This window comes from Tachyglossus aculeatus, chromosome 2 (genome assembly GCF_015852505.1).
Source record: "Tachyglossus aculeatus isolate mTacAcu1 chromosome 2, mTacAcu1.pri, whole genome shotgun sequence".
NCBI lineage: Eukaryota > Metazoa > Chordata > Mammalia > Monotremata > Tachyglossidae > Tachyglossus > Tachyglossus aculeatus.
The window spans coordinates 67,698,988-67,724,788 of record NC_052067.1 but is presented as its reverse complement, the minus strand read 5'-3'; the positions used below and the strand labels follow the sequence as shown (position 1 = coordinate 67,724,788).

Below are 25,801 nucleotides of genomic sequence, written 5' to 3'. Positions count from 1 at the left end.
TGGCTGCCATCATTTGCACCCCAAGGAAGGTTATACTGGATAGTGCCAGTGTCAAGAAACCTACCTTTTAATTGTAAAGAAAATAGTTCTCCCTGAACTCTAGTACATAAAGTCTTGGGGATAAGGGTGAGGTGAATTTCAAATGCCCAGAGGTCACAAATCCAAGTGCATAGGTGATGCAGAAGGGAGACGAAGCCAAGTAAAAGAGGGCTTAATTGGGAAAGGCCTCTTGGAGGAGATGTGACCCTGATAATGTGTCGAAGGTGGGGAGAGTGGTGGTCTGGCATATATAGAAGGGGAAGACTTGGAAAAGAGGTCATAGCGAGTTAGATGAGATTGGAGCAAGTGAGTAAACTGGCACTAGAGGATGAGATCTGACCATAATGTTAAGATTTACACATCTGTACCAGTTGGGCAGCAGTAGCCAGTGCCTTAGATTATTATAAATTGAGAACTATTATTATAAACTGTGCTGAGAAATGGCTAAGCAACAGTTAAAAGAAATATTATATTTTTATTTTCATGGTCGAATATTCCAGTCCCGTGCTCTGTCAGCAGTGCCTGCATCAAGACCATACAAAGAAACATCCATTCTCACTGTAATATGTAAAATCCCATAGTCTATTAATGTAAACCCTACTTGAGCCTTCTAACCACCTAATTTTCCCCCTGTGATCCTTTATGTTGCCCTAATACCCTGTTTTGGACCTCTTCTCTGTGATTTTATCCAAACTCCTGTTGTACATAATGCTATTTTCAGCCTGCACAACTTACCTGTAGTACAAATTCTATATGCTTCCCTCTTTCTTTGTGGAAAACTTTTTTCTTTTGTTGACCTTTTGTCACCTCATCGGTGACCCCAAATTCTGGGATTTGGTGAACCACAATTCCATGTTTGCCCTGCCCATACTCTGGATGATTTTATAAAATCCAGAGTAGACAAGGGAGTTTTTCATTCCTCTTGCATAAATTTAGCAAATGGATTTTGTAAAGAAGAAACTACTATTTTGGGATAACACGCTTCAGGGAAAGAATATCCAAAAACCTGGTCTGACTGGGAAAATATTTCCTAATATTTTTTTAGGGGGCTGGGGGAGAGGCGAGAGGTGTGGAAGATGTTTTCTTTGACCCCCTCTTACTGTCTGTGGAGGGGCCACTAGGGTGGAGCTCCGTTAGGAATCATGGCCAGGTGTCTGTGTCCAGAGAAGTTGAATTCAAGAACAAACATTTGTAATCATTCCATTAGCATTTACAGTTGATTCGGAGATTCACGTAAATTACAGCAATTGTATAGTTAGGGCCTGGATTCTACTAATCCAGGCTCTGCCTCTTACCTGCTGTGTAGCTTCGAGCAAGTTGTGTAATTTTTCTCCACTTCAGTTTCCTAATCTGTAAAATGGGAGTGAAACACCTAGCCTCCTCCTTTGACTGTGAGCCATGTGTGGATCTGGGGCTTAGTATGGTGCTGAGCATATCATCATCATCATCATCAATCGTATTTATTGAGCGCTTACTATGTGCAGAGCACTGTACTAAGCACTTGGGAAGTACAAATTGGCAACATATAGAGACAGTCCCTACCCAACAGTGGGCTCACAGTCTAAAAGGGGGAGACAGAGAACAAAACCAAACATACTAACAAAATAAAATAAATAGGATAGATAAGCATAGATTTCTTAAGGATAGATATTAAGGATATAATAGGATAGATTTGTTAAGCATATATTCATTGCTTAACAAATATCACAGTACAACTAGGAAAAAAAGTCTTTTCTTAGTTTAGCACATTTCTTTTTTTAGCTGGCTTTAGTTTTGTCCGAATCAGATGATGGTTGTGATTATAATTGGTTTTAGTTGAGCATTTAGTATTTGTCAAGCACTGTGCTAAATGCTGTGGTAGAAAAAAGATAATGAGATATAATATAGTTCTTGTCCCACCTACAGATTTCTTACTCTATTTATTTTACTGGTACATATTTACTATTCTATTTATTTTGTTAATGATGTGCATATAGCTATAATTCTATTTGTTCTGACGATTTTGACACCTGCCTACATGTTTTGTTTTGTTGTCTGTTTCCCCCTTCTAGACTGTGAGCCCGTTGTTGGGTAGGGACCGTCTCTATATGTTGCCGACTTGTACTTCCCAAGCGCTTAGTACAGTAAGCGCTCAATAAATACGATTGAATGAATGAATAATAGGAAAGCAGTGTGGCCTATTTGAAAGTTCACAGACCTGTGACTGAGGCACAGAGAAGTGAAGTGACTTGCCCAAGGTCACACAGCAGACAAGTGACCAATCAGGGAGCAGATCAGGGATTATTCATTCAATTGTATTTCAAACCCAGGACCTTCTGACTCCCCTCACAGGCCCATGCTGTGTCCATAATCTCAATCCTCATTTTATGTATGAGGTAATTGAGTTACAGAGAAGTTAAGTGATTTGCCCAAGGTCACCTAGCAGGCAAGTGGTGGATCCAGGATTAGAACCCGTGACCTTCTGACTCCCAAACCAAGGTCCTTCTGACTCCAGGCCCATGCTCTATCCACTAGACCACACTGTCTGCTCTGTGACCTTGGGCAAATCACTAGCTTCTCTGCCTCAGTAGCATCGTCTGTAAAATGGGGATTAAATTCTAGTCCCTTTTACTTAGACTGTGAGCCCCATGTGGGTTAGGGAGTTCATTCATTCAATCGTATTTATTGAGCGCTTACTGTGTGCAGAGCACTGTACTGCGCGCTTGGAAAGTACAATTTGGCAACAGATAGAGACAGTCCGTACCCAACAACGGGCTCACAGTCTAGAAGGGGGAGACAGACAAAACAAGTAGACACTGTCAATACCATCAAAGTAGATAGAGTTATAGATATATACACGTCATTAATAAAATAGTGTAATAAATATGTACAAATATACACAAGTGCTGTGGGGAGGGGAAGGAAGGGCAGAGGGAGTGGTGGCAGTTGGGAGGGGAGGAGGAGCAGAGGAAAAAGGGGGGGCTCAGTCTGGGAAGGCCTCCTGGAGGAGGTGAGCTGTCAGTAGGGCTTTGAAGGGAGGAAGAGAGGTTGTTTGGTGGATCTGTGGAGGGAGGGCATTCCAGTCCAGAGGTAGGATGTGGGCAAGGGGTCAATAGCGGCACAGGTGAGAACAAGGCACAGTGATGAGGTTAGCGGCAGAGGAGCAGAAGGTGCGGGCTGGGCTGTAGAAGGAGAGAAGGGAGGTGAGGTAGGAGGGGACAAAGTGATGGAGAGTTTTGAAGCCTATAGTGAGGAGTTTTTGCTTCAAGTGAAGGTTGATAGGCAAGCACTGGACATGCCCAGAGCGTTTCTGTAGAAAGATAATCCGGGCAACAGAGTGAAGTGTATACTGAAGTGGGGAGAGACGGGAGAATGGGATATCAGAAAGGAGGCCGATGCAGTAATCCAGTTGGGATAGGCTGAGAGATTGAACCAGGTGGCGGTTTGGATGGAGAGGAATGGGCGGATCTTGGCGATGTTGGACCCTGACCAACCTAATTATTTTGTATCTACCCCATTACTTCAGTGCTTGAAACAAAGTAAGCAGTTTAACAAGCACCATTGGAGAAAAAAATGCTCTGCATTTACAGATAATGAAACTGAGGGTCAGGGAAGTTAGGTGAGTTGCACAAATTCACACCCTAGGCAAATGGTGCAGCCAGGATTAGACGCCAGATCTGCTAACTCTGTCCTGTTCTCTTTCTGCTAAAGCAGCGTGGCTCAGTGGAAAGAGCAAGGGCTTTGGAGTCAGAGGCCGTGGGTTCAAATCCCAGCTCCGCCCATTGTCAGCTATGTGACTTTGGGCAAGTCACTTAACTTCTCTGTGCCTCAGTTACCTCATCTGTAAAATGGGGATTAAGAGTGTAAGCCCCCGCCGTGGGACAACCTGATCACCTTCTAACCTCCCCAGCGATTAGAACAGTGCTTTGCACATAGCGCTTAACAAATGCCATTATTATTATATTATGAGCATCAAGTCTTGGGCAAGATTACCAAGCACTGTTGCTTACCCTGTAGATGCTCAGTATTCTATGCCTGCGATATTTTACGTGTTGCTCAATTTCTTGGGGTTGCTATAACTTTTGAGTATTTACAGGCTTTGCCTAGTGTTTTTGAAATCCCTGACACTGTGTAGTGAAAGAACAGCTGCTGGGAAAGTTATTTGTTTAATAAATGAAAAGTGTTCTAGCAGTACAGCAGTTTATAGGGGTAGGAAGAGATATCCAATTAATAGCATAGATGTAGCATTTTCATAGATACTTTTCAGTTCTTTGTCAGCTTTTGTAGGGAAACAAGCAGGGCGTTAGCTCTTTTAAGCAATGCCTTTTTTCTTGAAAAAGTCTTCTGAGGTGCAGAGTTTCAAATTAGTATTGAAACCCTTTAAATCATTTTTAAACTAGCTTTACCCAACAAGTCCCAAATATTTCAGACAGAATACAAGATTCACTACTGACTTTCCGAGTCACCTCTGTGGTATAATAGCTATAATGAAATTAAATGAATTAGAGGCACATTCTATCTGGGCCCAGTGGAACACATAATTCATTTTAAACTTCTACTAATTTAAACAAAACCGAGGCTTAGTACTGTTTTAGTATAGGTTGAAGAATGTAACTTTATCTGCGAATGCACTTAAATGGACTAGAAGTTCTTAGTGAATAAAATCCCCATAAAGCAAGCTTGACGATAACTAGTTGCAACGTGAATGATAAATTAGAGTCTCACTCAGTTTTGAACTGGAATTTAGATACTGCTTTTCATTAGAGTGGAAATAAAAAATCCCTGCCAGAGTCAGGCTTTTTAGTGTAAACAGTCCCAGATTAAATGGATCTCTAGCAAGATAGTAGTTTATAGGGCTACAAAGAGGGACCCGATTAATAGTGTTGTAACTACTGATGGCAAAGATGATTTGGGATTTAGGTTGTTAGTGCCAGTTTCAGTTTTGATAGCACTAAGCAATGCCATCTTCACTTACTCTTCTCTGGGCTCAAGAAGGCACTGTGTCCTCCTGGCCTTCAGAAGGGAGCTATTCCTATCCCCCCCTCTCTCCACCCATCCCTAAAATCCTCTAAAAATCACTGCCCATATAAAGGGATGCTTGGGGAAGCAGAATGAAAGGAAGCTGCATTTCGTTGGAGCAGCCAAGCAGAGTGTTGTGTTGCAACCTTGCAGACAGATGTGATGACCCAATGGGGCCAGTGGTATTTATTTAGTTCTATGTGCCATGCAGTATGCTAATCACCAGGGTAGATACAAGATAATTTGATCGGACACAGTCCCTGTACCACATGGGGCCCACTGTCCAATAAAAAGGGAGAAGAGACATTGAATCCCTGTTTTGCAGAGGAGGAAACGGAGTCACTGAGAAGGAGCATTGCCTAGTGGAAAGAGCACGGGCCTAGGTTCTAACCCCAGCTCTGCCGCTTGTCTGTTTTGTGACCATGGACAAGTCACTTAACTTCTCTGAGCCTCAGTTCCCTCATCTGCAATTTGGAAATTCAATATCTGTTCTCCCTCCTACTTAGACTTTGAGCCCCTCATGGAACCTGATTATCTTGTATGTACCTCAGCGTTTAGTCCAGTGCTTGGCATATCCACCAAGCTAGCTCTCTTCCTCCCTTCAAGGCCCTGCTGAGAACTCACCTCCTCCAGGAGGCCTTCCCAGACTGAGCCCCTTCCTTCCTCTCCCCCTCGTCCCCCTCCATCCCCACCATCTTACCTCCTTCCCTTCCCCACTGCACCTGTATATATGTATATATGTTTGTACATATTTATTACTCTATTTATTTTACTTGTACATATCTATTCTATTTATTTTATTTTGTTAGTATGTTTGGTTTTGTTCTCTGTCTCCCCCTTTTAGACTGTGAGCCCACTGTTGGGTAGGGACTGTCTCTATATGTTGCCAATTTGTACTTCACCAGCGCTTAGTACAGTGCTCTGCACATAGTAAGCGCTCAATAAATACGATTGATGATTATGATGATGATATAGTAAGTGTTTAATAAATACCACAATTGTTGTTATTATCAGTTTCATTATTATTATTATTTGAATGCCTGGGATCAAACAGCAGGAAAGTAGAGGATCCAGATTACAAACCGGCTTTCTCAGTCCAACTCTCTTTCTATTAGGCTACACGATCTTCCCAGTGGGAAAATCTGATGCCTATGACATCATTCCATTTCCTTCATTCAGCTTCCACACCATCCCCCCTGCTCCTCCCTATTGTTCCCTCCCCCACTTTACAGGGGCAGGAAAAACAAGGGAAAGGGAATGAGCCCAGTATCTCCCACCAAAAATGTAGATATTTTAAATCAGTGAAGAGACTTTGGAAAAAAAAAAGTTACCCTTCAGGACCAACCCTGAATGATAGCTGAGATTGAATATTAAAAGTATCCCAGTAGATAATTTGAAATGAAGAAAATGTTGGAAAAGCAAATATGTCTCTTCGTTTGAAGTGCTTCATTGTTAATTGCTTTCATGGCGGAATCACATCGTTCTTAATGTGTTCAAATATATTTTGGTCATTTTTTTTTATTTTTATGGCACTCAAAACAGTCTAGCTGAGAAATGTGGAGAATAAGACAAACTCCGTTTGATCACCTGAATAATTCTGTCATTTTGGTTTTTAAATGCTGCTGCTCTTTCTGTTTCAGGCCCAGTTTGACATTGCTGTGGCAAGTGAGATCATGGCCGTGTTGGCATTGACCAACAGCCTCGCAGATATGAAGGAGCGACTTGGAAGAATGGTGGTGGCTAGTGATAAAAGTGGACAACCTGTAACCGCGGAAGATTTAGTGAGTGTGACTAAATGAAGGCAGGGGTTGTATTTTTAGGGGTGGAATTGTTTCATTAGCATCTTTTAATCAGCATATTGAAGCTCTTGAATATTGAAATGTAGGACAAGGCATAGAGAATATATGCAAAGACACACTGTGGGAGAGGCAAAACATTCGAAAAAATGCAAATAGCTGTCTAGTTTGGGTTACTGGCAGCATATCCTCCTGCCCTGAGTTTTTCTCCCTAGGCCACTCCCCTTCAGGGTATACCCAGGCCTAAAGAAGGTGGTGGTCCTGTCTAGTTGAATGCCACCCAGTTCCTTCAGGAAATACAGCACTATTTTAGTCATGTGAGCCCCAGAAATCTGGTGTTAGTAGGTATTTGTCTAGGATGATTGCTCATATTGAGGCAAATTGGTATATGTTGAAAATTAATATTCAACGAATTTAAAGTTTTTGATCTACATTCATTCATTCATTCAACCGATGCCCTATCTATTCGGTCCCTAGGATTAGTGTAATCTAATGAAAAGCAGTCCTCTAAATTCCACACATTACTTTAAATAATAAACTATTACAATAATGAAGTCTAAAATTCCACATTGCTTGGAAACCAAGAAAAGCTGTGGGTCTGTTTTTAGCAACCAAAATGTTACTTTTCCCTGTTTTAAATCATGATTGTCAATCTATGCCAAGTGCCCTCTGCTGCTGCCCCGCCCTACTTGCAGCTCTTAGGAAGCACTGTCACAAAACGTTTTTTGCTTCCTGAACCGCCTGTCTCAAAAAACTGCTAGAGGCGCTGGGGAAGAGGAGAGAGATTGGCTACTTTCATTCAATCATATTTCTTGAGCACTTACTGTGTGCAGAGCACTGTACTAACTTGGGAAGTACAAGTTGGCAACATATAGAGATGGTCCTTACCCAACAACGGGCTAACAGTCTAGAAGGGGGAGACAGACAACAAAACAAAATGTATTAGCAAAATAAAACAAATAGAATAGTAAATATGTACAAGTAAAACAATAGAGTAATAAACCTGTACAAACATATATACAGGTGCTGTGGGGAGGGGAAGGAGGTAGGGCGGGGGGGATGGGGAGGGGGAGAGGAAGGAGGGGGCTCAGTCTGGGAAGGCCTCCTGGAGGAGGTGAGCTCTCTGTAGGGCTTTGAAGGGAGGAAAAGAGCTAGCTTGGCGGATGTGCAGAGGGAGGGCATTCCAGGCCAGGGGGAGGACGTGGGCCGGGGGTCGACGGTGGGACAGGTGAGAACGAGGCATAGTGAGGAGGTTAGCGGCAGAGGAGCGGAGGGTGCAGGCTGGGCTGTAGAAGGAAAGAAGGGAGGTGAAGTAGGAGGGGGCGAGGTGATGGAAAGCCTTGAAGCCGAAAGTGAGGAGTTTTTGCCTGATGTGTAGGTTGACTGGTAGCCACTGCAGATTTTTGAGGAGACCAAAGGGTACGAGACCAAAGCAGGTGAGGCTCAGTGACATGTGTACTGCCCTCAAAATTCCTAGTGGCCCAGGAAGGGGCCAAGAATGGTACAGTTTCCCATATTTATGAGAAATGTAGTACCACCTAAGTGAGGACTCAAATGCCATTACTAACATTCGAAGTAAAGGCATTTATTGGGTGTCTGAGCCCAGTGTGCTGTGGTCTCTTCAAGAGATGACTTCATCTCTGGTTAATTTCCTTTTCCTGTCCCTTCCTGCTGCTTTGACTTTTTTAACCTTCATTCTGTCTTTAGCTTCCTCCATCTCCAATTCCACTCCAGCTTTTTTCAGCCAATACGTAAAAATCTGCACTATCTTGGCCAAACCCCTTTTCAGATCCAGACTGCAGGAACATGTGGAATTAACTTAGCTGGAAGCATCTCTTCAGCGTATTTATAAATTCCAAGAATAAATCACAAGATAGTGATAAAGTAATGAAGAAAATGTCAAAGCCTCAGAAAAGTAGTAGTGTCAGGCAACTGTCTTGACTCTTGCCTCGGTCACCAAGGTCAGTGGCTTAGTCACAGGTGATGAGTGACAAGTGGATGCTGAAGAAGGGAACGGTGAATGAAGGGATGAATTATATTTCCATTCGGAAGCATCTGATTTTAGGGGTTATTGCATTAAATCTGGGGTCATCTTGGTTTCAGTGTAATATGGTGTCTACTGACAAATGAAAATCCGGTGCAGAGCAGATGGAAGAAAGATGGATTAACATTTCATAAACTGTAAGGACTGCAGTGGGTAAAATAACTAGCCCCTATAATGGAGTGTATTTGAATTATTTGCCAAAGAGTGTTCATCTTTCAATAATCATAAAGCTTGGAATTGTTTGGACTGCTTTAGTCTGAGTAGGACTTAATGAGCGTTCGGGAATATCTTTGTCAGTTAAATTGCAGGTCCTATCCAGCAGTCTAGGGAATATTAAGCAGATGCTGTATGTAGCCATTTATTTAGTAAAGCTCAGTTTGCTAGAAGACTACTTGTGTTCTGCAGTTTTTCCGGCCAGTGCCTCATAAGTATTTTATAAATAAATTGTATCCCAAGGTTTTTCCTTAATCCTAGCCATGGATATTTCATAAGATCCATCCCCAAATACAATTCCACCAATTTGTTTCACTTAGGATGAAAAAACTGGAATTTAGATCAAATTCCAAAATTTTTCCTTTCTGTGAGTGATTGCTTATACTTTTTACCTTTAAAAATATAAGTATTTTAATTATCCTTTCTCCTTCCATATCGTCCCCTAAAAAGAAAAGTGCTGTTTCTGGTAAGCTGGTAGAATGTAAGCTCATTGTGGGTGGGGAATGTGTCCACTATATTGTACTTTCCCAATCGCTTAGTACAGTGCTCCACACACAATAAGTACTAAGTAAATACAATTGACTGACTGACTGGTAGTGCAAATCCTTTGTTGCCGTACTTGCTACTGTAACTAAGAAAAAGATCCCTTTGTTGACCCTTGGAAAGTGCTTCCTCTTGGAGTTGGGAAATGAAATTTTAGATGCCCCCATTAGATACCATGGAGAACCTCCTCACTTTGTTGGATTGAAGCACCAACCAACCAACAAGAAGTTTGCAGGCACCCGCTTTGGGATCCTCAGGCCGATTCCCTTTCAACCTCTTTCCTTTTTTCTCTCTTCTTGGCTAGCAATTCCCAGTACCTAGATGGGTAACTCTTCTATCTGACCTCTTTCAAAGAAAAAAAAATACCACTTGGGTCATGAGTCCATTAAATGTTGCTTTTCAAATAGCTATAAAATTATGCTTTACTGCATCTAATGTTAACTAGGAAGAGGTTGCCCTTTCCATAGTAAACACTGTATTGCATTCTAGTTTGAAATTGTTAAGTGAGGGAGCCAAATGTCAAAATGCTCATAGTTAAGAATTCTGGCCCTGAAACGGAATGCTCTTGATGGAGCAAAGATCAGTGTTTAATTTGCCCTAGAGGAGGCATCTGGTAGAATGAGAAGAAAAAGAACTTCTTTTGGCCACTTATATTTTCTGAGTTCAGTGATTAGACATCTGGAATGAATATTATAAAAATGAGACTCGAGCCAGTGGTTTAAATTGCACGTTGGGCAGGGTCATTTATATCAGTTTCAGTTTGGGGGTGAAAGCAGGATGGGGGTGATTCTGTAGCATTCTGGTGCTCCCTTTCTGCTGTAAAGTGGCACAGGTATTATTCAGGTTAATGCTTACCCAGTGGCTGCCACTGGACCAAGAGTTAGGCCCTTGGAGGGTTCCTTCAAAGTTGGAGTTGGTAATGCAGCCAGCTAGCCTGTTAGTGGACTCGATTGTATCCTTTAAGGGGAGCCCCTTAGGAGTTTTGCTTTCCTCAGACCTAAAGTTCTGCACAAATCAAATCAGTCTTACTCTGCTTCAACTTCTTCCTCACCACCATCCACCCCATGCATATACTCCCTTTGTGATTGCTGATTTTGGGTTTAGGTAGACCTCTACAAAGGCATACCCATTTTTAGATTTTTAACCCCAGAGACCTGTGCAGGTGCCGTGGTAGTAGGAGGCAGAGCAGTGTAGGAAATCAAAAGGAACTGAGCAAGGCAGGAACAGCAGGGAAAATGATGAAAGGAAGAACATGACCTGTTTAGTTCCGAAATTCTTAGGGCCTAGCAAAACACATTTAGGTTGAAACGAAACTACTAGAGTATATTGAGTTGGAATTTAATGACAGTTTCCCCTAGCATAATTCATTCATAATAGCTTTTCATTTGTTTTGGCGCTGGACAAGTTGTTCATGGTAAACTCTGGCTGCATATTCCAACTAGAATACATATGCAAAGGAGGTGGATATTTGTTTTATATTGTAAATCAATCACAGTATCTGCAGTGAGGAATTCCAGTGATCTGGTCACAGGTTAGATCTCAGATGCAGTTGGAAAATAATTTGATAACAGATTAATAATAATGGCATTTATTAAGCGCTTACTATGTGCAAAGCACTGATGTGTATGCATCTTTAATTCTATTTATTTATTTTGATACTATTGATACCTGTCTACTTGTTTTATTGTTTCTCCCCCCTTCTAGACTGTGAGCCCATTGTTGGATAGGGATTGTCTCCATCTGTTGCCGAATTGTACTTTCTAAGCGCTTAGTGTGGTGCTCTGCACACAGTAAGGGCTCAATAAATATCAATAAATATTAATTAATTAATTAATTAATTAAGTGCTTACTGTGCGCCAAACATGGCTCAGTGGAAAGAGCACGGGCTTTGGAGTCAGAGGTCATGGGTTCAAATCCCGGCTTTGCCACTTGTCAGCTGTGACTTTGGGCAAGTCACTTCACTTCTGAGCCTCAGTTACCTCATCTGTAAAATGGGGATTAAGACTTTGCGCCCCCTTGGGACAACCTGATCGCCTTGTAGCCTCCCCAGCGCTTAGAACAGTGCTTTGCACATAGTAAGTGCTTAATAAATGCCATTATTATTATTATTATTCTAAGCGCTGGGGAGGTTACAAGGTGATCAGGTTGTCCCACATGGGGCTCACAGTCTTAATCCCCATTTTACAGATGAGGGAACTGAGGCCCAGAGAAGTTGTGACTTGCCCAAAGTCACACAGCTGACAATTGGCAGAGCCGGGATTCGAACCCATGATCTCTGACTCCAGAGCCCGGGCTCTTTCCACTGAGCTATGCTGCTTCTCTGTGAGCAACTCCTTAAAATCACTTCAGTGCTCACTTATTTGTAAATATAATGATAGTTAATCTGTGGAATATGGTTTCTAGGCCTCATTTTCCATTTGTAAGATTAATAAAATATGTTCCCAACATTTCCCTTCATGCCTTTTGATACTTGATTAATGTCAAATATTGAAGTTCTTTGTCATTCCACACCTAATCTATTTTAGTTTTTCAGCAGCATGGTGTAGTAAGTGTGCTTCTGCATTTTTTTCATTTGATCTTTTGTCATCAGACTGTTGTAGAATACATCCAATTGAAGTGTTTCATTTCTCCTAGGAAAGTCACGTTGTTGTGAGTTGACTTGGTGCACTCTTAAAAAATAATTTAATATGAGAGGTAAACCCTGACCATCAAGAGTAAATTTGACTTAAAAAGGCCATGACTAAGTTTCTTTCTCCCTGGGCTTTTTAAGTCGTGCCTTATTTATTGAAATGTTTCATCTAACAAAAAGGAGTTAAGTCATTTTAGTTTTTTGGGTTTTTTTAAATGGTATTTGTTAAGCATTTACTCTTTTCCAGGTACTGTACTAAGCTCTGGGGTTCATACAAACTAATTAGGTTGGACACAGTCCATGTCCCTCGTGAGGCTCATATTCAATTTCCATTTTACAGATGAGGTAACTGAGTCACAGAGAAATTAAGTGACTTGCCCAAGCTCACACGGCAGGTTGTAAGAGATCCCCAAACTTTAATTGAGCTTATCCGAATGCTTGAAAGGTTGCTTGTTAAATGTTCATTCTCAAGTTAGGAGTCATATATTTCAGCCAGGTGATTGAAGCAAACCATGTTTGTAAATATGTTGCAGTGACCTAAAAATTTATTTGCCTACCATTTATTTTGTTTCAGGGAGTAACTGGAGCTTTGGCAGTTTTGATGAAAGATGCAATTAAACCAACTCTTATGCAGACATTAGAGGTGAGTTATGTCATGTATAAAGCACTTTCAATTAATAATTAGTCTGGAGGCATATACATTCATTTTACAACACTGAAAAAGCCTTATTTTCCTCCCTGTAAGGTGTGCTAATTGCACTGTAGTTATGTAGCCTGTTACTTGAGAAGCACCAGAAACTGCCTTTCCAGTTAGTAGTCTGTAAACTCTTTGAGTACAAGAATCGTGTACAAATTCTGTTGCATTGCACTCTCCCAATCATGTAGTAAAATGCTCTGCACAGAGTAAGCTCTCACTAGATATCACTGATTGATTAATATTTTATTCTGATCTGAAGAAGAGGTTGTTGAGTTCTAGGTCAAAATCCACCAAATACACAATAAAATTCTACATCAGCAGTTGGGTAGACAGCAAAATCAAGCCCATGGGGTCAGTCAGTAGTATTTATTGAGCACCTACTGTGTGCAGAGCATTTTTTAGGCAAATGAGAGAGTATAATAAAGATCTTTGCTCTCAAGAAGCTTATAGTCTAGCAAGGAAACAAGACACAAGGATAAAGTACAGATAAGAGGAAGTAATAGAGTGTATAATACATGCTCCTAAGTGATTGGCGATTGTGTGAAATTGCTGATACTGGAGTAGGGGATTAGAAGATGGGGTGACTAGAAGTTAATCAGAGAAGTCCTATAGGAGAGATGTGATTTCATAAGGGCTTTGAAGATAGAGTTGTGGATATAAAGGTGGAAGGAGTTCCAGACAAGGGCAGGTTGTGAGCCAGAGATCCATGGTGTCAGGGACAAGAATGAGGCACGAGTAAGTTAGCATGAGTGGAATTCGTTCATTCAATCATATTTATTGAGCGCTTACTCTGCAGAGCACTATACTAAGCGCTTGAAAAGTACAATTCAGCAATAGAGACAATCCCTGCCCACAACGGGCTTACAGTCTGAAGGCGGGGAGACGGACATCAAAACAAGTAAGGCATCAATATAAATACATTGAATTATAGATATATGCACATCAAAGCAAGTAAACAGGCATTAATATAAATAAATAGAATTATAGATATGTACATATAAACACAAGTGCCGTGGGGCGGGGGTTAGAGCAAAGGGAGCGAGTTGGGGCAATGGGGAGGGAAGGGGGAGCTGAGGAAAGGGGGGGCTTAGTCTGGGAAGGCCTCTTGGAGGAGGTGAGACTTCAGTAGGGCTTTGAAGGGGGGAAATGGAGTGAAGAGGGCTAGCTGGCTCAGCAGTTCTGACCCTTGTTAGATATTTTGCTTGATGTGGAGGGGAATGGGCAAACATTGGATGTTTTTAAAGAGTGAGGATACATGTGCAGAACATCACTTTAGAAAAACTATCCAGACAGCAATGAAATAAAAGAGGGGATAGGCAAGGAGGCTGATTCTTTAATGTATATTGGAATTTCAATTCCTGTTAGATGTGAATGTCTCATAGTGCTATATCATCATGAATAATATTTTCTGAGCCCCTACTCTCTGCAGAGCACTTTACTAACATATAATTACCAGGCATGTTGCCTTCCCTTACGGTCACAGTGTATTTATTCTAGTTAGCATTCATAATTAGTACCATGAAATAAAGGGTTATTTGAAAGACCCCTAAACAAAGTTTCCCATAAAAGTAATAAGTTCCTGAATACATTCCCAAGATTCATATACTGAAAAGGAAATAAAAATAAATTAAATAGTGGTAAAAAAAAACAAACAAAATTATAGGTAAATGCCCAAGTAATAATTTTGGTATGAAGTACTTACTGTATGTCAAACACTGTACTAAGTGTTAGGGTTGATTCAAGATCATCTGATTGGATGCAGTTTAAAATGAGGAAGAGCAAGTGTACCCCCATTTTACAGACAAGGAAAATGAGGCACAGAGAAGTTAAGTGACTTGCCCAAGATCAGACAATAGACAGGTGGCAGAGCTGAGCCCAGAGCTTAGGTCTCTTGACTACCATATCTGTGGTCTTCCTATTAAATTTTTTTGTTTGTGTTTGTATGAGTAGCAATTTGATTTTAAATTGTTCCCTTTCAGATCCTATTGAGAATAAACTCTTCAGTGCTATTTTTTTTCTATTATCTATGCTAAATTGAATGGGTTGCAAGACCTATCAAATCATTCATACTTCAAAGGGAGGTGAAAGGATAGGCTTAAGCCAAGATAAACTTTACATTGTTATGTGTATACAGGCATTAAAATTCAGTAGTGTTATTGCAAAAAGAGTGTAAAAGCGATTTATACCGGGGATAAACTGTATTTCATTGGCTCTGTTTAGAAATTCTTTTTCTAGAAGTGTGAATTGGGGATGGGAGAGAGTGGGGAAGCTTTTTGGGTATAGATTCCCCAATATCAAATATCCCAGTTAATTAAAACTTCCCAAATATGACCACTCACACTACTACTTTGATTAATTAATCCTTTTTTACTGGAGAAATGAATAAGAAAACCTGAAACCCAGGTTGGGGTAGATGTTTTGTTGGGTAAGGGAGGAGGGAGGAATAAATAACTAATACTTTCCTAATACAAGCGAAAATGTTGCTGAAATTTGAAAACTCTCCTTCTCGCTACCTCATACTTTTTCCCCCAGGGGACTTTAGTGGAAAATAAATACCATGCTTAGAGGGCTCTGGTCCAGTGATGCCGATAATCTATATCATTTGCCTCACGGGCAGAGATGATTTTTGTTTCGTTTCCTTTCTTCCTGCTTTTGTTCTGTTGTTTCATCTTTGAAGCATGTTCAGCAGAGGGCCTGTTATGGTTCGTGGGAAATTTCCATCTTACACAGCCCCTGGCCCCTTTCTCTAACCTGTTTTCCCCATTGTGTTAATGAAAGGACAGCCCGTGTTTTCACAGATGGAACCTGAAGTTTCATATATGCAGGCCAGGGATAGCATTAGGTCAGCCTTATTTAGTATGGTTTGGAGGGCTCATTTCAGCTAAATTAGTCTAGCTCAATGTGAAAAGAATGACAGTGAAACAGCTAAGTATTTTAAGAGGATTGAAATTTATTCCTTTTGACAATTCTCTTAAGGGTTTTAGGAATCTTAGTAGTTAGTTGCCAGACCCTTCTACTACTGAGAACCTGGTCATGATTGTCAGTTTCTCTGAAGTGCTCTGAAGTTTTTATACGTACATCAAAATAATGGAAGCATACAACCTACACCATTTTTTCCCTAATCACCCTAATTTTGCTTTTGGGTTTTTGTTGTGTTTCTTCAACCATGTAGGGGACACCAGTCTTTGTGCATGCAGGACCCTTTGCTAACATTGCACATGGCAGTTCTTCTGTGCTGGCAGACAAGATTGCCCTGAAATTGGTTGGAGAGGAAGGTTTTGTGGGTAAGTCATTTACTGTGTTTACACTGTACAAAAAGGGATAAGAAATCCTTGATGAAAGTATTAAACTAGGGAAAAAAACAAACAGAAAATAACAATATTGTAGGTGATGTGTTTCCTCCCTTCCCCGTTCCCTCCCCCGCAATAAGTGAAGAACAGAAAGCTAGTTAATATTATGAACATCTAATTAGATGTGTTTTGAAGGGTCCTGAAATGTCAGTTTCTTTAGTATATGATTGTGAGACACCCCGCAGATACCACGTTCACATTCTAGGATAATTTCAGTAACTGCAACTATGAATGGTACTTAACATCAAATGGCAAAACAGGTGGTCATTGTCAGGATCTGGTGTTAGCCTATCTGCATTACAACAGTGCTTGGTGATTCTCACTCAGGCTGGAGGAGACGTGTGAGAAAAATGGATGATGGCAGAATAACCTAAATAGCCACTCGTATGGAGAGCTTATGGAAAGCTGGAGTGGGAAAACTGTGAAACAGGAGACAAATAAATTTTTCAAAGATGTATTGCAGGAATTATCATTATTAGGAAAACTGCAGATAACTCACAGCCTTGCGTAGTTGGGAGACAGCAGGAGCAGACTGGTCTGGTGTAGAGTAGGTAGCAATGGGGTTATGTTGGTGTCAAAAGAGAAGGAAAAATGTTGCAAGGCACCATTTATAAGAAATGCTAGGTGGTCAGGAGACATGTTCCTCTACATACACGTGAAGTGGAAGGATTCGTCAGTTTTGGACTGCCTTATTTGCACATTTGCACACTGCATTTTAAATATCAAGATCACTAAACCCATAGTTAAACACTCACATAACGTTCATTTAGAGAAGCAGTGTGGCGTCGTCAAAAGTGCTCAAGTCTGGGAGCCAGGGGAACTGGGTTTCAATTATGGTTTCTGTGGTCTTGTGTAAGTCTTTTAACATCTGTGCCTCAATTTCCTCATCTGTGAAATAGGGGTTTAAATTTCTGTTAGGCTGTGAGCTCCTTGTTGGGTCAGGACCTGTGTCCAACCTGATTGCCTGTGTCTACCCCAGGGCTTATTACAGTGCTTGGCCTATAAGTGAGTGCTTAACAGGTATCACAATCATTATTATTATTATTCAATTTTTCTGTAGTGTGCATTTTTAATGCACATTTTGGGTACAGTGCTGGTAGGAAATTAGAAAATGCTCTAACATGCGTTTATATAGTTGAATGACCCTCGAAGAAACTGTACTTGTGCACATGGTATAGGCCAAGGTGCATGTACTTACTGTAGCTTGTTTCCTTAATGGGGAGTGGGGTTTGTCTTGTGTTTCCCTTCATCCCAACTTTATGGCAGAGATAGGCTTATATATTTTCATGAAAGAGTATTAATGCAACTCATTTGGAGGTTAGTTAGTTCTTGCCAATGTCCAGTTCTCCAGTCCTCTTCAGCCAGTTAAAGACATTTTAAGTACACTAAATTTGGGGCATCAGAAGTTGACACTTTGATGTTCAGGATTTTTTTTGGTGAACCTTAATATCCATCTCAGTAGCTATTTATACATAGTATTTTACACAGTTGATAAGGGAGCAAGTTCATAAAGACTATGACTTGAGTGGCCCAGGGTTAAACCTGCTTTTACAATTTAATGCGGCAGTGTTGTCTCAGAAGGTGAGCATTGGGGTGCCTGGTTATTTGCGTTACTAATTACAGAGTGAATTCGAGGCTTTTCTGGGAATGATTTTCAGAGTTTCTCTTAGAAATAAAGTCAGAATCAAATAATCTATGGCTCTCCAGTCTTCTGTAATCCTCACTTTTCTAAAACATTACTCGTATAGCTAATTCACTTGTCTCAATCCTAGTAAGAGAGATGTCTAATGCAACTTCTGATGGAGTCATAATAGTACAGACGGCCAGGTGTCCGTCAGGCTTTAAAAAGTGGGATGACACAGAGTGGCGGTACTGTTACTTCAGCTCCTCAGATTTATAAAAAGAAGCTTACAAAAAGAAGGTACACTGACCATTTCATACTAACAGGAAACTAAATACCTAGTTTTGACCTTTCTAAATGTAGGCAGTTTCGTATGATCAGTATTCTTATCCTCAGTTCTTTCCTTCCTGCCATTTCTTCTTTATTAACATTTGTCAGGGAGCACTTACATCCCTTCAATTGACACTGTCTTTTAAATATATAATGCTGTACATACTTATCCTGAATATGTTAGTATAAAGTATAAATAAGTCATTCTCCAGGTTGCAGTTTTCCTCATTGAAATGTGGATAAACCAAGTTTAAATGTCGAGGCATATGAAGGATTCACAGGTTTTTTTTATTTAGAATAAGGAAAAATTTTGTAAAATTTTCCCAACTGGCTAAAGTCTAGTTTCATTATTTGGGTTTAATTGTCTGAGCTCATACTACCCCAAATCCTCCCAGTCAAGAGTGGAGCTATAGCAGGGAAGGACCACAGAGGTGATGGCCTCCTCCAGACATCCTCTGCCCCCTTGGAGCTGGCCCAGGCCCAGAAGTTTAAAGACTGGCCTAATATTAGGAATTCCCAGTCCTTCCACCCTGCCTGCCTTCATGAAAGCCATTTGCTTATATGCTCCCCCAAAAGTGCTGTACGGGCACCTATTCTTTTACTAATATAGTAATTATAAAATGTGGATGTATGATTTTATTTTTTAGGGCTTGAGAGTTAACATCAGTGGCACCACACAGATTACACAATGCAGACACTGGCCACAGCACAAATCTCATTAGCTGAAACTCATTCTGCCTCTCTTCCTGCTTTTGAATTTTTCCCCCATAAATTTGTAAGGAATGAGGGAGGAGGCTTACCCTCAGCTCTCATGCAAGCTCCGAATCTTACTTCTCCAAGGACTGATATAATTGACTGACTGAATATTTGATTGATGAAACCTCTTAACCCAATAAAGTCAACTCTTAGCATCCTGTTTGCAGATTATGCTTTCCCTTTCTACTCCCTTGCCAGGCTTGAGGATAATTGACAGGGAAAGTCCCCAGTTCATTTTTCTCTCAAATAGCTACTTTTAAAGCTTGTTTGAGGTACTGCTTAAAACCAAAGCAAAATAAAGTTTGGTGGTTACTTTTGTCCACGTTTATTTACGGTCTATTATCATACATAGTTGAGAAATGCATATTTTTCCCTCTTTTTGCATAAAAATTTTTTCTGTATTCCAGAAAATTAAATATTCTGATCATAATTGTAGAAGTAGAAATAAAGAAGGTCTTCCCTATGAAAATCTAGGTGAGAGGTTGGTTAAGCATTCTTCAGAGAAGTTGACATGCACATTAGTAAAATGCTGTGCTCACAGTAAGCACTCGATAAATAACATTGATTAATACACTCCTACCTTACAAGAGGAGTAGCTTTCATTTTGTAGAAACAGACCAGTTAACTCTTCCTTGCTTTTTCTGGATCGGCAAATTCTCACTGTAAACATCTTGCCGCACGTTGTTTTTGGATGTGCATTAGGGCTCTACAGCTTTAAAACATAATCAATTCTTAACAAATACAAATAAAACCTGGGTCCATTTTATAAACATATGGTCATGGTAGTTTTTTAGGTTTCTAATTCACTACTTTTTTCTGAAATTCTTAGCTGTGAAGGCCTTGTGGAAAACCGAAACGATTAAACATTTAGTATTTCTGCATCCTTTATCCCCTTATCGTTTCTCTCCTTCCCCTTTTCTCGCCACCACTTCAGAAAAATTAAAAGCTTGAATGTTATTTTAGCCTTTTTAAAAGCAATTTGGAAATGCATTTTTCAGGGTCATCAAGAGCTTGTTTAGAGCTGCTTACAATAACACTTTTATATAGTTACTTTTATTGGATTATCGCCCCATCTCCCTCCTTCCATTCCTCGCCAGACACCTTGAGGGAGTTGTCTACAATTTCTATCTCCAGTTCCTCTCCTCCAATTCTCTCCTTGACTCCCTCCAATCTGATTTCCACTCCTGTCACTCCACAGAAACTGCCCTGTCAAAGATCACTAGTGATCTCCTTGCCAAATCCAACAACCTCTATTCCAACCTAATCCACCTTGTCTCTCGGCTACCTTCGACGGTCTCGACCACGCCCATCTCCTGGAAATATTATTCACCCTTAGCTTCAATGACACTATCCTCTTCTGGTTCTCCTCTATCTCTCTTACTGCTCATTCTCAGTCTCTTTCTCTGGCTCCACCTCTGCTTCCCTCCCCCCCCCCGCCTTACTCTGGGAGTCCCCCGTAGTTCAGTTTTGGGTCCCCTACTCTCCAATCTCCATCTACACCCACTCCGTTGGAGACCTCATTCTCTCACATGGCTTCAGCTACCACCTGTATGCACGTGATTCCCAAATCTACATCTCCAAGACCTGATTTCCCTCCCTCTCCTGCCTTCAAGACAACTCTCCTTGGATGTCCTGCCATCACCTCAAACTTAACATGTCCAAAACAGAACTCCTTATCTTCTAACCCAGACCTTATCCTCCCCATGACTTTCTTATCACTGTAGAGCCCGCCACCTTCCTGCCTCAGAAGCCTGTATAACCTTGGTGTTATCCTTGATTCCTTGGCATTATTCTTGACTCCTCTCTCTCTCAACCCTCTGGTTAGAAAGGCTAGAGAACATCATGCAAGGGAACTAGTTTATTTTTAAGTATATTTTAAACAATGTTAAGTGACTTATGCATACCATCGCAATGACTTGCAGGAAATGAAATGCTCTTTGGGCCAAAAAAACCTCAGGAGACCATAAGTGGTCCAGTGAAAATGTATGGACATTGGCATAGATGTTCACTTCATTTTTAGCTTTGTTGATTTATGCCAAGGAAGTTATTTGCCCCACGTGACCCTTAAGGATGCATACTGAGTTGCAATATTTGTCATCTCTGCATTAATTAGTCCCAAGTTTTGGAAGCAATATTATATTTAGATCTAAAGACAGCAGATATCTGCTTAAAAGTTAAGTGACTTCCGCAGGCTAAAGCAGTTATATTATTGAGCTGTCATTCCTTTTTTTTCCCCAAGGTCTAGTCTACAGTCCATTCAGTTTCATTTCATTATATTGTTATGTAAACATAGGAGACCACAGACATTTCCTTGACATCTTTAGTGTAAGGTCAGCCATGAGTGTTTATTGGCTATTTTTATGTTCCCTCACCTTGATGATTAGTTCCTTTTAGTTCCTATCATTTATTGTCCGCATACCACAGAAGTTGGTGACAGTGTGACCCCAGTAAGGCATCTTTTCTATTACTTTATACTACTTTATATTTCAGAATTATTCTATGTAATGTCATTGTCATTTTTACATTCAAAGTATAGGTATGTTTTATCTCATATTTTAGTTTTCTCCTTCGCTTACTTGAACTGTGTGTTGGCCTAGTGGCAAGAGCATGGGTTTGGGAGTCAAGATGTGGGTTCTGATCCCAGCTGGGATTAGAAGAGCTAGGACTTCCACTTATCTTCTGTATGACCTTGAGCAAGTCACTTAACTTCTGTGCCTCAGTTACCTCATCTGTAAAATGGGGATTAAGACTGTGAGCCCCACGCGGGACAACCTGATTATGTTGTATCTATCCCAGTGCTTAGCACATAGTAAGAGCTGAACAAATAGTCTTATTATTTTGTTATTAATTGCTTTAGTTTCAAGAGGAGAATATACAATTAATGAGTCCCCTTGCACCATGACAGACTTCTGATGGGACATACCCAACTTCTCGACTTCTGTTTCTGTTTACCCAGTTCTTGAGTATTAAAACAGTATGAAAATCCATAGTGACAGTAGTGTTAAGTGCTTACTGTGTGCAGAGCACTGGAAAAGAGTACACAAATGAGAATGAAACATGACCTTTTCCACATGTTCCCAGTAGTGGAAAAAATTCAAATTAAATATCCCTCTAATTTCATCCACCTTGAAGTATCTGACATTAACTGAACCTTGGGCTTTTTTTCTTTTGCAAGTGCTCCCTTACCGCTTCACCCAATATTTTAAGAGAGTACAACTCTGACTGGCCTCCTTGCTCCATTTCTGTGCAGTGGCCATTCTGAATTGTTTCCTTGGTGATCAAATTAATAATTGAATCAGGAACACAACTGATGAGCTGTGCTAAGAGTCTGATGATTGCGAGCTCCAGTTCTGGAAACCAAGCTAATTTAATTGCTCATTATATGTTGTGTTTTGTTTTTTCCACCCTATTCTCAGAAAAAGCTCTTGGAAGACCAAAGTTAAGACTCAGAGGATCATTTTGGGTTTTTTCTTATGTGCACCAGTTCTGTTTACTCTCGATGTAAGGTCGTACGCTGCCTTATTGTGGTTTCTGTGTACTCCCCATTATGTTTAGATTTTCCTGGCCACTTGTGCTTGTTTTCCTCACTGTTCCGTGTGTAGGATAACCTGCTTCTCTTTCTTAGAGACAGACGTGAGAATGCACTTACCAACTCTCAAATAGCTATGAGCCAGCCCCAGGCCACATTTAGTTACATGCTGATTAACTGAAGACCTTTGGTTTCTTGATCCTTTGAAACACAGGAGCTTTTGGCAGAAGGCCCAGGGGATTGTTTTTGGCCTGGCGCCACATGAAAATCAGCAGTCCTTTTCAGTACTGGTTTTCAGGTAGCAACTAGAGATATAGAAAAGATTTGGGTGACTCAAATCCTTCTTCCCATAATAATAATAATGGCATTTATTAGGCGCTTACTATGTGCAAAGCACTGGTCTAAGCGCTGGGGAGGTTACAAGGTGATCAGGTTGTCCCACGGGGGGCTCACAGTCTTAATCCCCATTTTACAGATGAGGTTAACTGAGGCACAGAGAAGTTAAGTGACTCGCCCAAAGTCACACAGCTGACAATTAGCAGAGCCGGGATTTGAACCCATGACCTCTGATTCCAAAACCCTTGCTCTTTCCACTGAGCCACGCTGCATCTCTGCTTCTCCCATCTGCTTCTTGGTCCCACCGGACGAGGCTCCATTAGCTCTAGGAAGATTGGTTTCATCCTGATATCCCTTGTCCTTCCATTCCCTAAGACAGTTCTAAGTGTAGATACAGGACCCCTCCCCATAGACCTTTCCGTCTCCAAGAGCTGCCGTACCCAGGAACAGGGCTGGGAGGCATTACTTGGATTAATCCGTCTCTATTTTGTCAATACATGGAATCATCGAGATTCGAACAGAAACTTGGAAGGAGACCACCTCTCCTACTAGACATAGATCAGTGCAGTATGCTGGGCTACAACCATATAGTGTAAGTCTCGGATTCATCAGCCCTTCACGTGACAGCTGTGAGGGTGGTATAGATCAATCAGTGGTATTTGAGTGCTTAATATGTGCAGGGCAATGTACTGTATGCATAGCACTGTACTAAGCACTTGGGAGAGTACAACACAAAAGAATTAGCAGACGTGTTCCCTGCCCACAACGCGCTTACAGTCTAGAGGGGGAGACAGACCCTAATATACAGAAGTAATTTATAATATCCTTAAACTGCCACCTTCTGCTACTGCCCCTAGGACCAAATTCATGAACTTTTGGGCCCAAGGCTGTCAGTCTCTGCCAGACCTAGTGAGTCTGCTATTCGTGCAGTGAGAAGGGGCTCTTTAAAGCTTGAGACCAGAGGCAGTTGCCCAAATGTGCCTTACCCTCAAGATGGCCCCAACCGTGTAATAAATACAGTGTTTGTTTTGCCATAACGAAGACATCTGAAAGAGATTGTGCAGGCTTCTCCTGGCAGAGTCCAGAATGTCCCCCAGGGAATGGAAGAGACAGGGAGGCAGTTTCTCAGCTGTCTCATTACGATGACTCACCACTGGATAATGAAGGCTGCTTCCTAGAATTGCTATTTAAAAGAAAATGCAGAAAATACTGTAAAGTACAAAACATAACTGGAAATCATTTTTACCGTATCTTTTTTTTTTCCTGATAATGTAGTCATTCTATAGACAACTGTTTAGTTGTGTGTGATGATTGAGCTAATATTGTTTCTACTCTAGTCGGTTTGGTACTTTGAAATGTGCTTTGGGATTGCTCATAGCAAATGGCTGTTCAAGCATGAGGCAATATGCTGTAAGGTATGTTATCAAGTAAAATCACATTTGGAAGATTACTGATTTTCATATCCAGTGCCTGACTTGGAAAAGGTTTGCTAGGTATTTTGGCCCTTACTACAGGATGCTCTTAGTATAATCAGGGAGATTTGGTGACAAATTGGATAATTCAAGTAGAAGAAATAATGTATGGACAGCCTGGATGACAGAGTTTTAATAATCTGTCTAAATGAGCGTAATTTCCTGTTGATTGGAGCTCTTGTCACAATAAAGTTTGTGTGGCTCGTTGCATAGGAAGCAGCTACCTTTGAATCGGACGGAGCACTGGAAGCTTGCTTTTTCAAAGGCTAAATCAGGTTCTAGATACCACAGTTTTATGTGCCACTTCACACAAGTGGTGGGTGGGTAGCATGTAGCAAATGACTTGTCTCCCCCAGATTTTTCTGAAGAGCTTTGAGGATTTTTTTTTTTAAATCTCCTTAGTAGCAATTTTTCCAAATATGGAGCTAAAACCCAGTTGTTATTGTTTCTTCTGGCATCAGTGCCATCTTTAATATATTGAAATTGTTAGGTTAAAGGACGTTTGTTGTGGTATTTTTTGGTTAACGTCATTGCCAAGATTCTGTGCATTGTTTTCCTAGAATTCTAAATTCTTTTTTTCTTTGTTGAACTGAATAATAATAACAATAATGATAATTGTGGTAGATACAAGATAAATTGGTGAGAGAAAGGCCTTGGCTACATGAAGTTCACAGTCTAAGTAGGAGTGAGAAGATAAATTTAACTCCCATTTCACAGATGAGAAAACTGAAACAGAGAGAAGTTATGACTTGCCCAAAGTTACATAGCAAACGCTCGGCCTATTGTATTAATCATAACCTCCTAGCTCCATCCAGTGCTTAGAACAGTGCTTGACATATAGTAAGCCTCTTCATAGATATAATGATAATAATTCAAGTAATTATAAGTGACAGGTTTAGGATTAGAATCAGGTACTCTGACTCCCGGCCCCGTGCCCTTTCTTCTAGGCCACACTGCTTTTTAAGGGATGTTGGGCCAGAAGATTATTGTTTGTCTCAAGAATCCATTTTTGAATTTCATTTTTGGAATTAAATTGTAGGAATAGCATTTATTGAGCACTCATTGGGTGCAATACCGTGTACTTAGATGTTGGAAAAGACAAAACAGCAAGGTGACATGTTTTCTGCTCCGAGGGAGTTTATACCTTAAAGCTGGAAGACAGAAACACATTTACTAATAGAGTAGTATAATGAATAGTAATTTTTTATAAAGTGCTGAGAATTGATATAACTAAATATGTAAATGTTAGTGATGGGTGATGGATTGGAGCAGTTTAGGATACTGGTACTTAATCGAGGAAGGCTAGTTGGAGGAGGAGAGATTTCTGGTGGTCTTTAAATATGGGGATGTCTTTGGTCTGACAAATTTGGGAATGGAGGAAATTCAAAGCTGGAGAAATCATGTGAACAAAGAGAGGGATACTGGTGAGTTTAAATGGGTACAGTTAG

General features: G+C 40.7%; 1 protein-coding gene across 1 annotated transcript in view; it reads left to right on the top strand.

Annotated features, from left to right (window-relative positions):
- Positions 1-25,801, top strand: part of MTHFD1L (methylenetetrahydrofolate dehydrogenase (NADP+ dependent) 1 like) — a 188,189-nt gene that overhangs the window by 76,781 nt on the left and 85,607 nt on the right. The window contains exons 18-20 of the mRNA XM_038766913.1: positions 6,678-6,818; positions 12,837-12,905; positions 16,132-16,243. Of these exons, the coding sequence (XP_038622841.1) occupies positions 6,678-6,818; positions 12,837-12,905; positions 16,132-16,243 (322 nt within the window). The remainder of the gene's footprint in view (positions 1-6,677; positions 6,819-12,836; positions 12,906-16,131; positions 16,244-25,801) is intronic.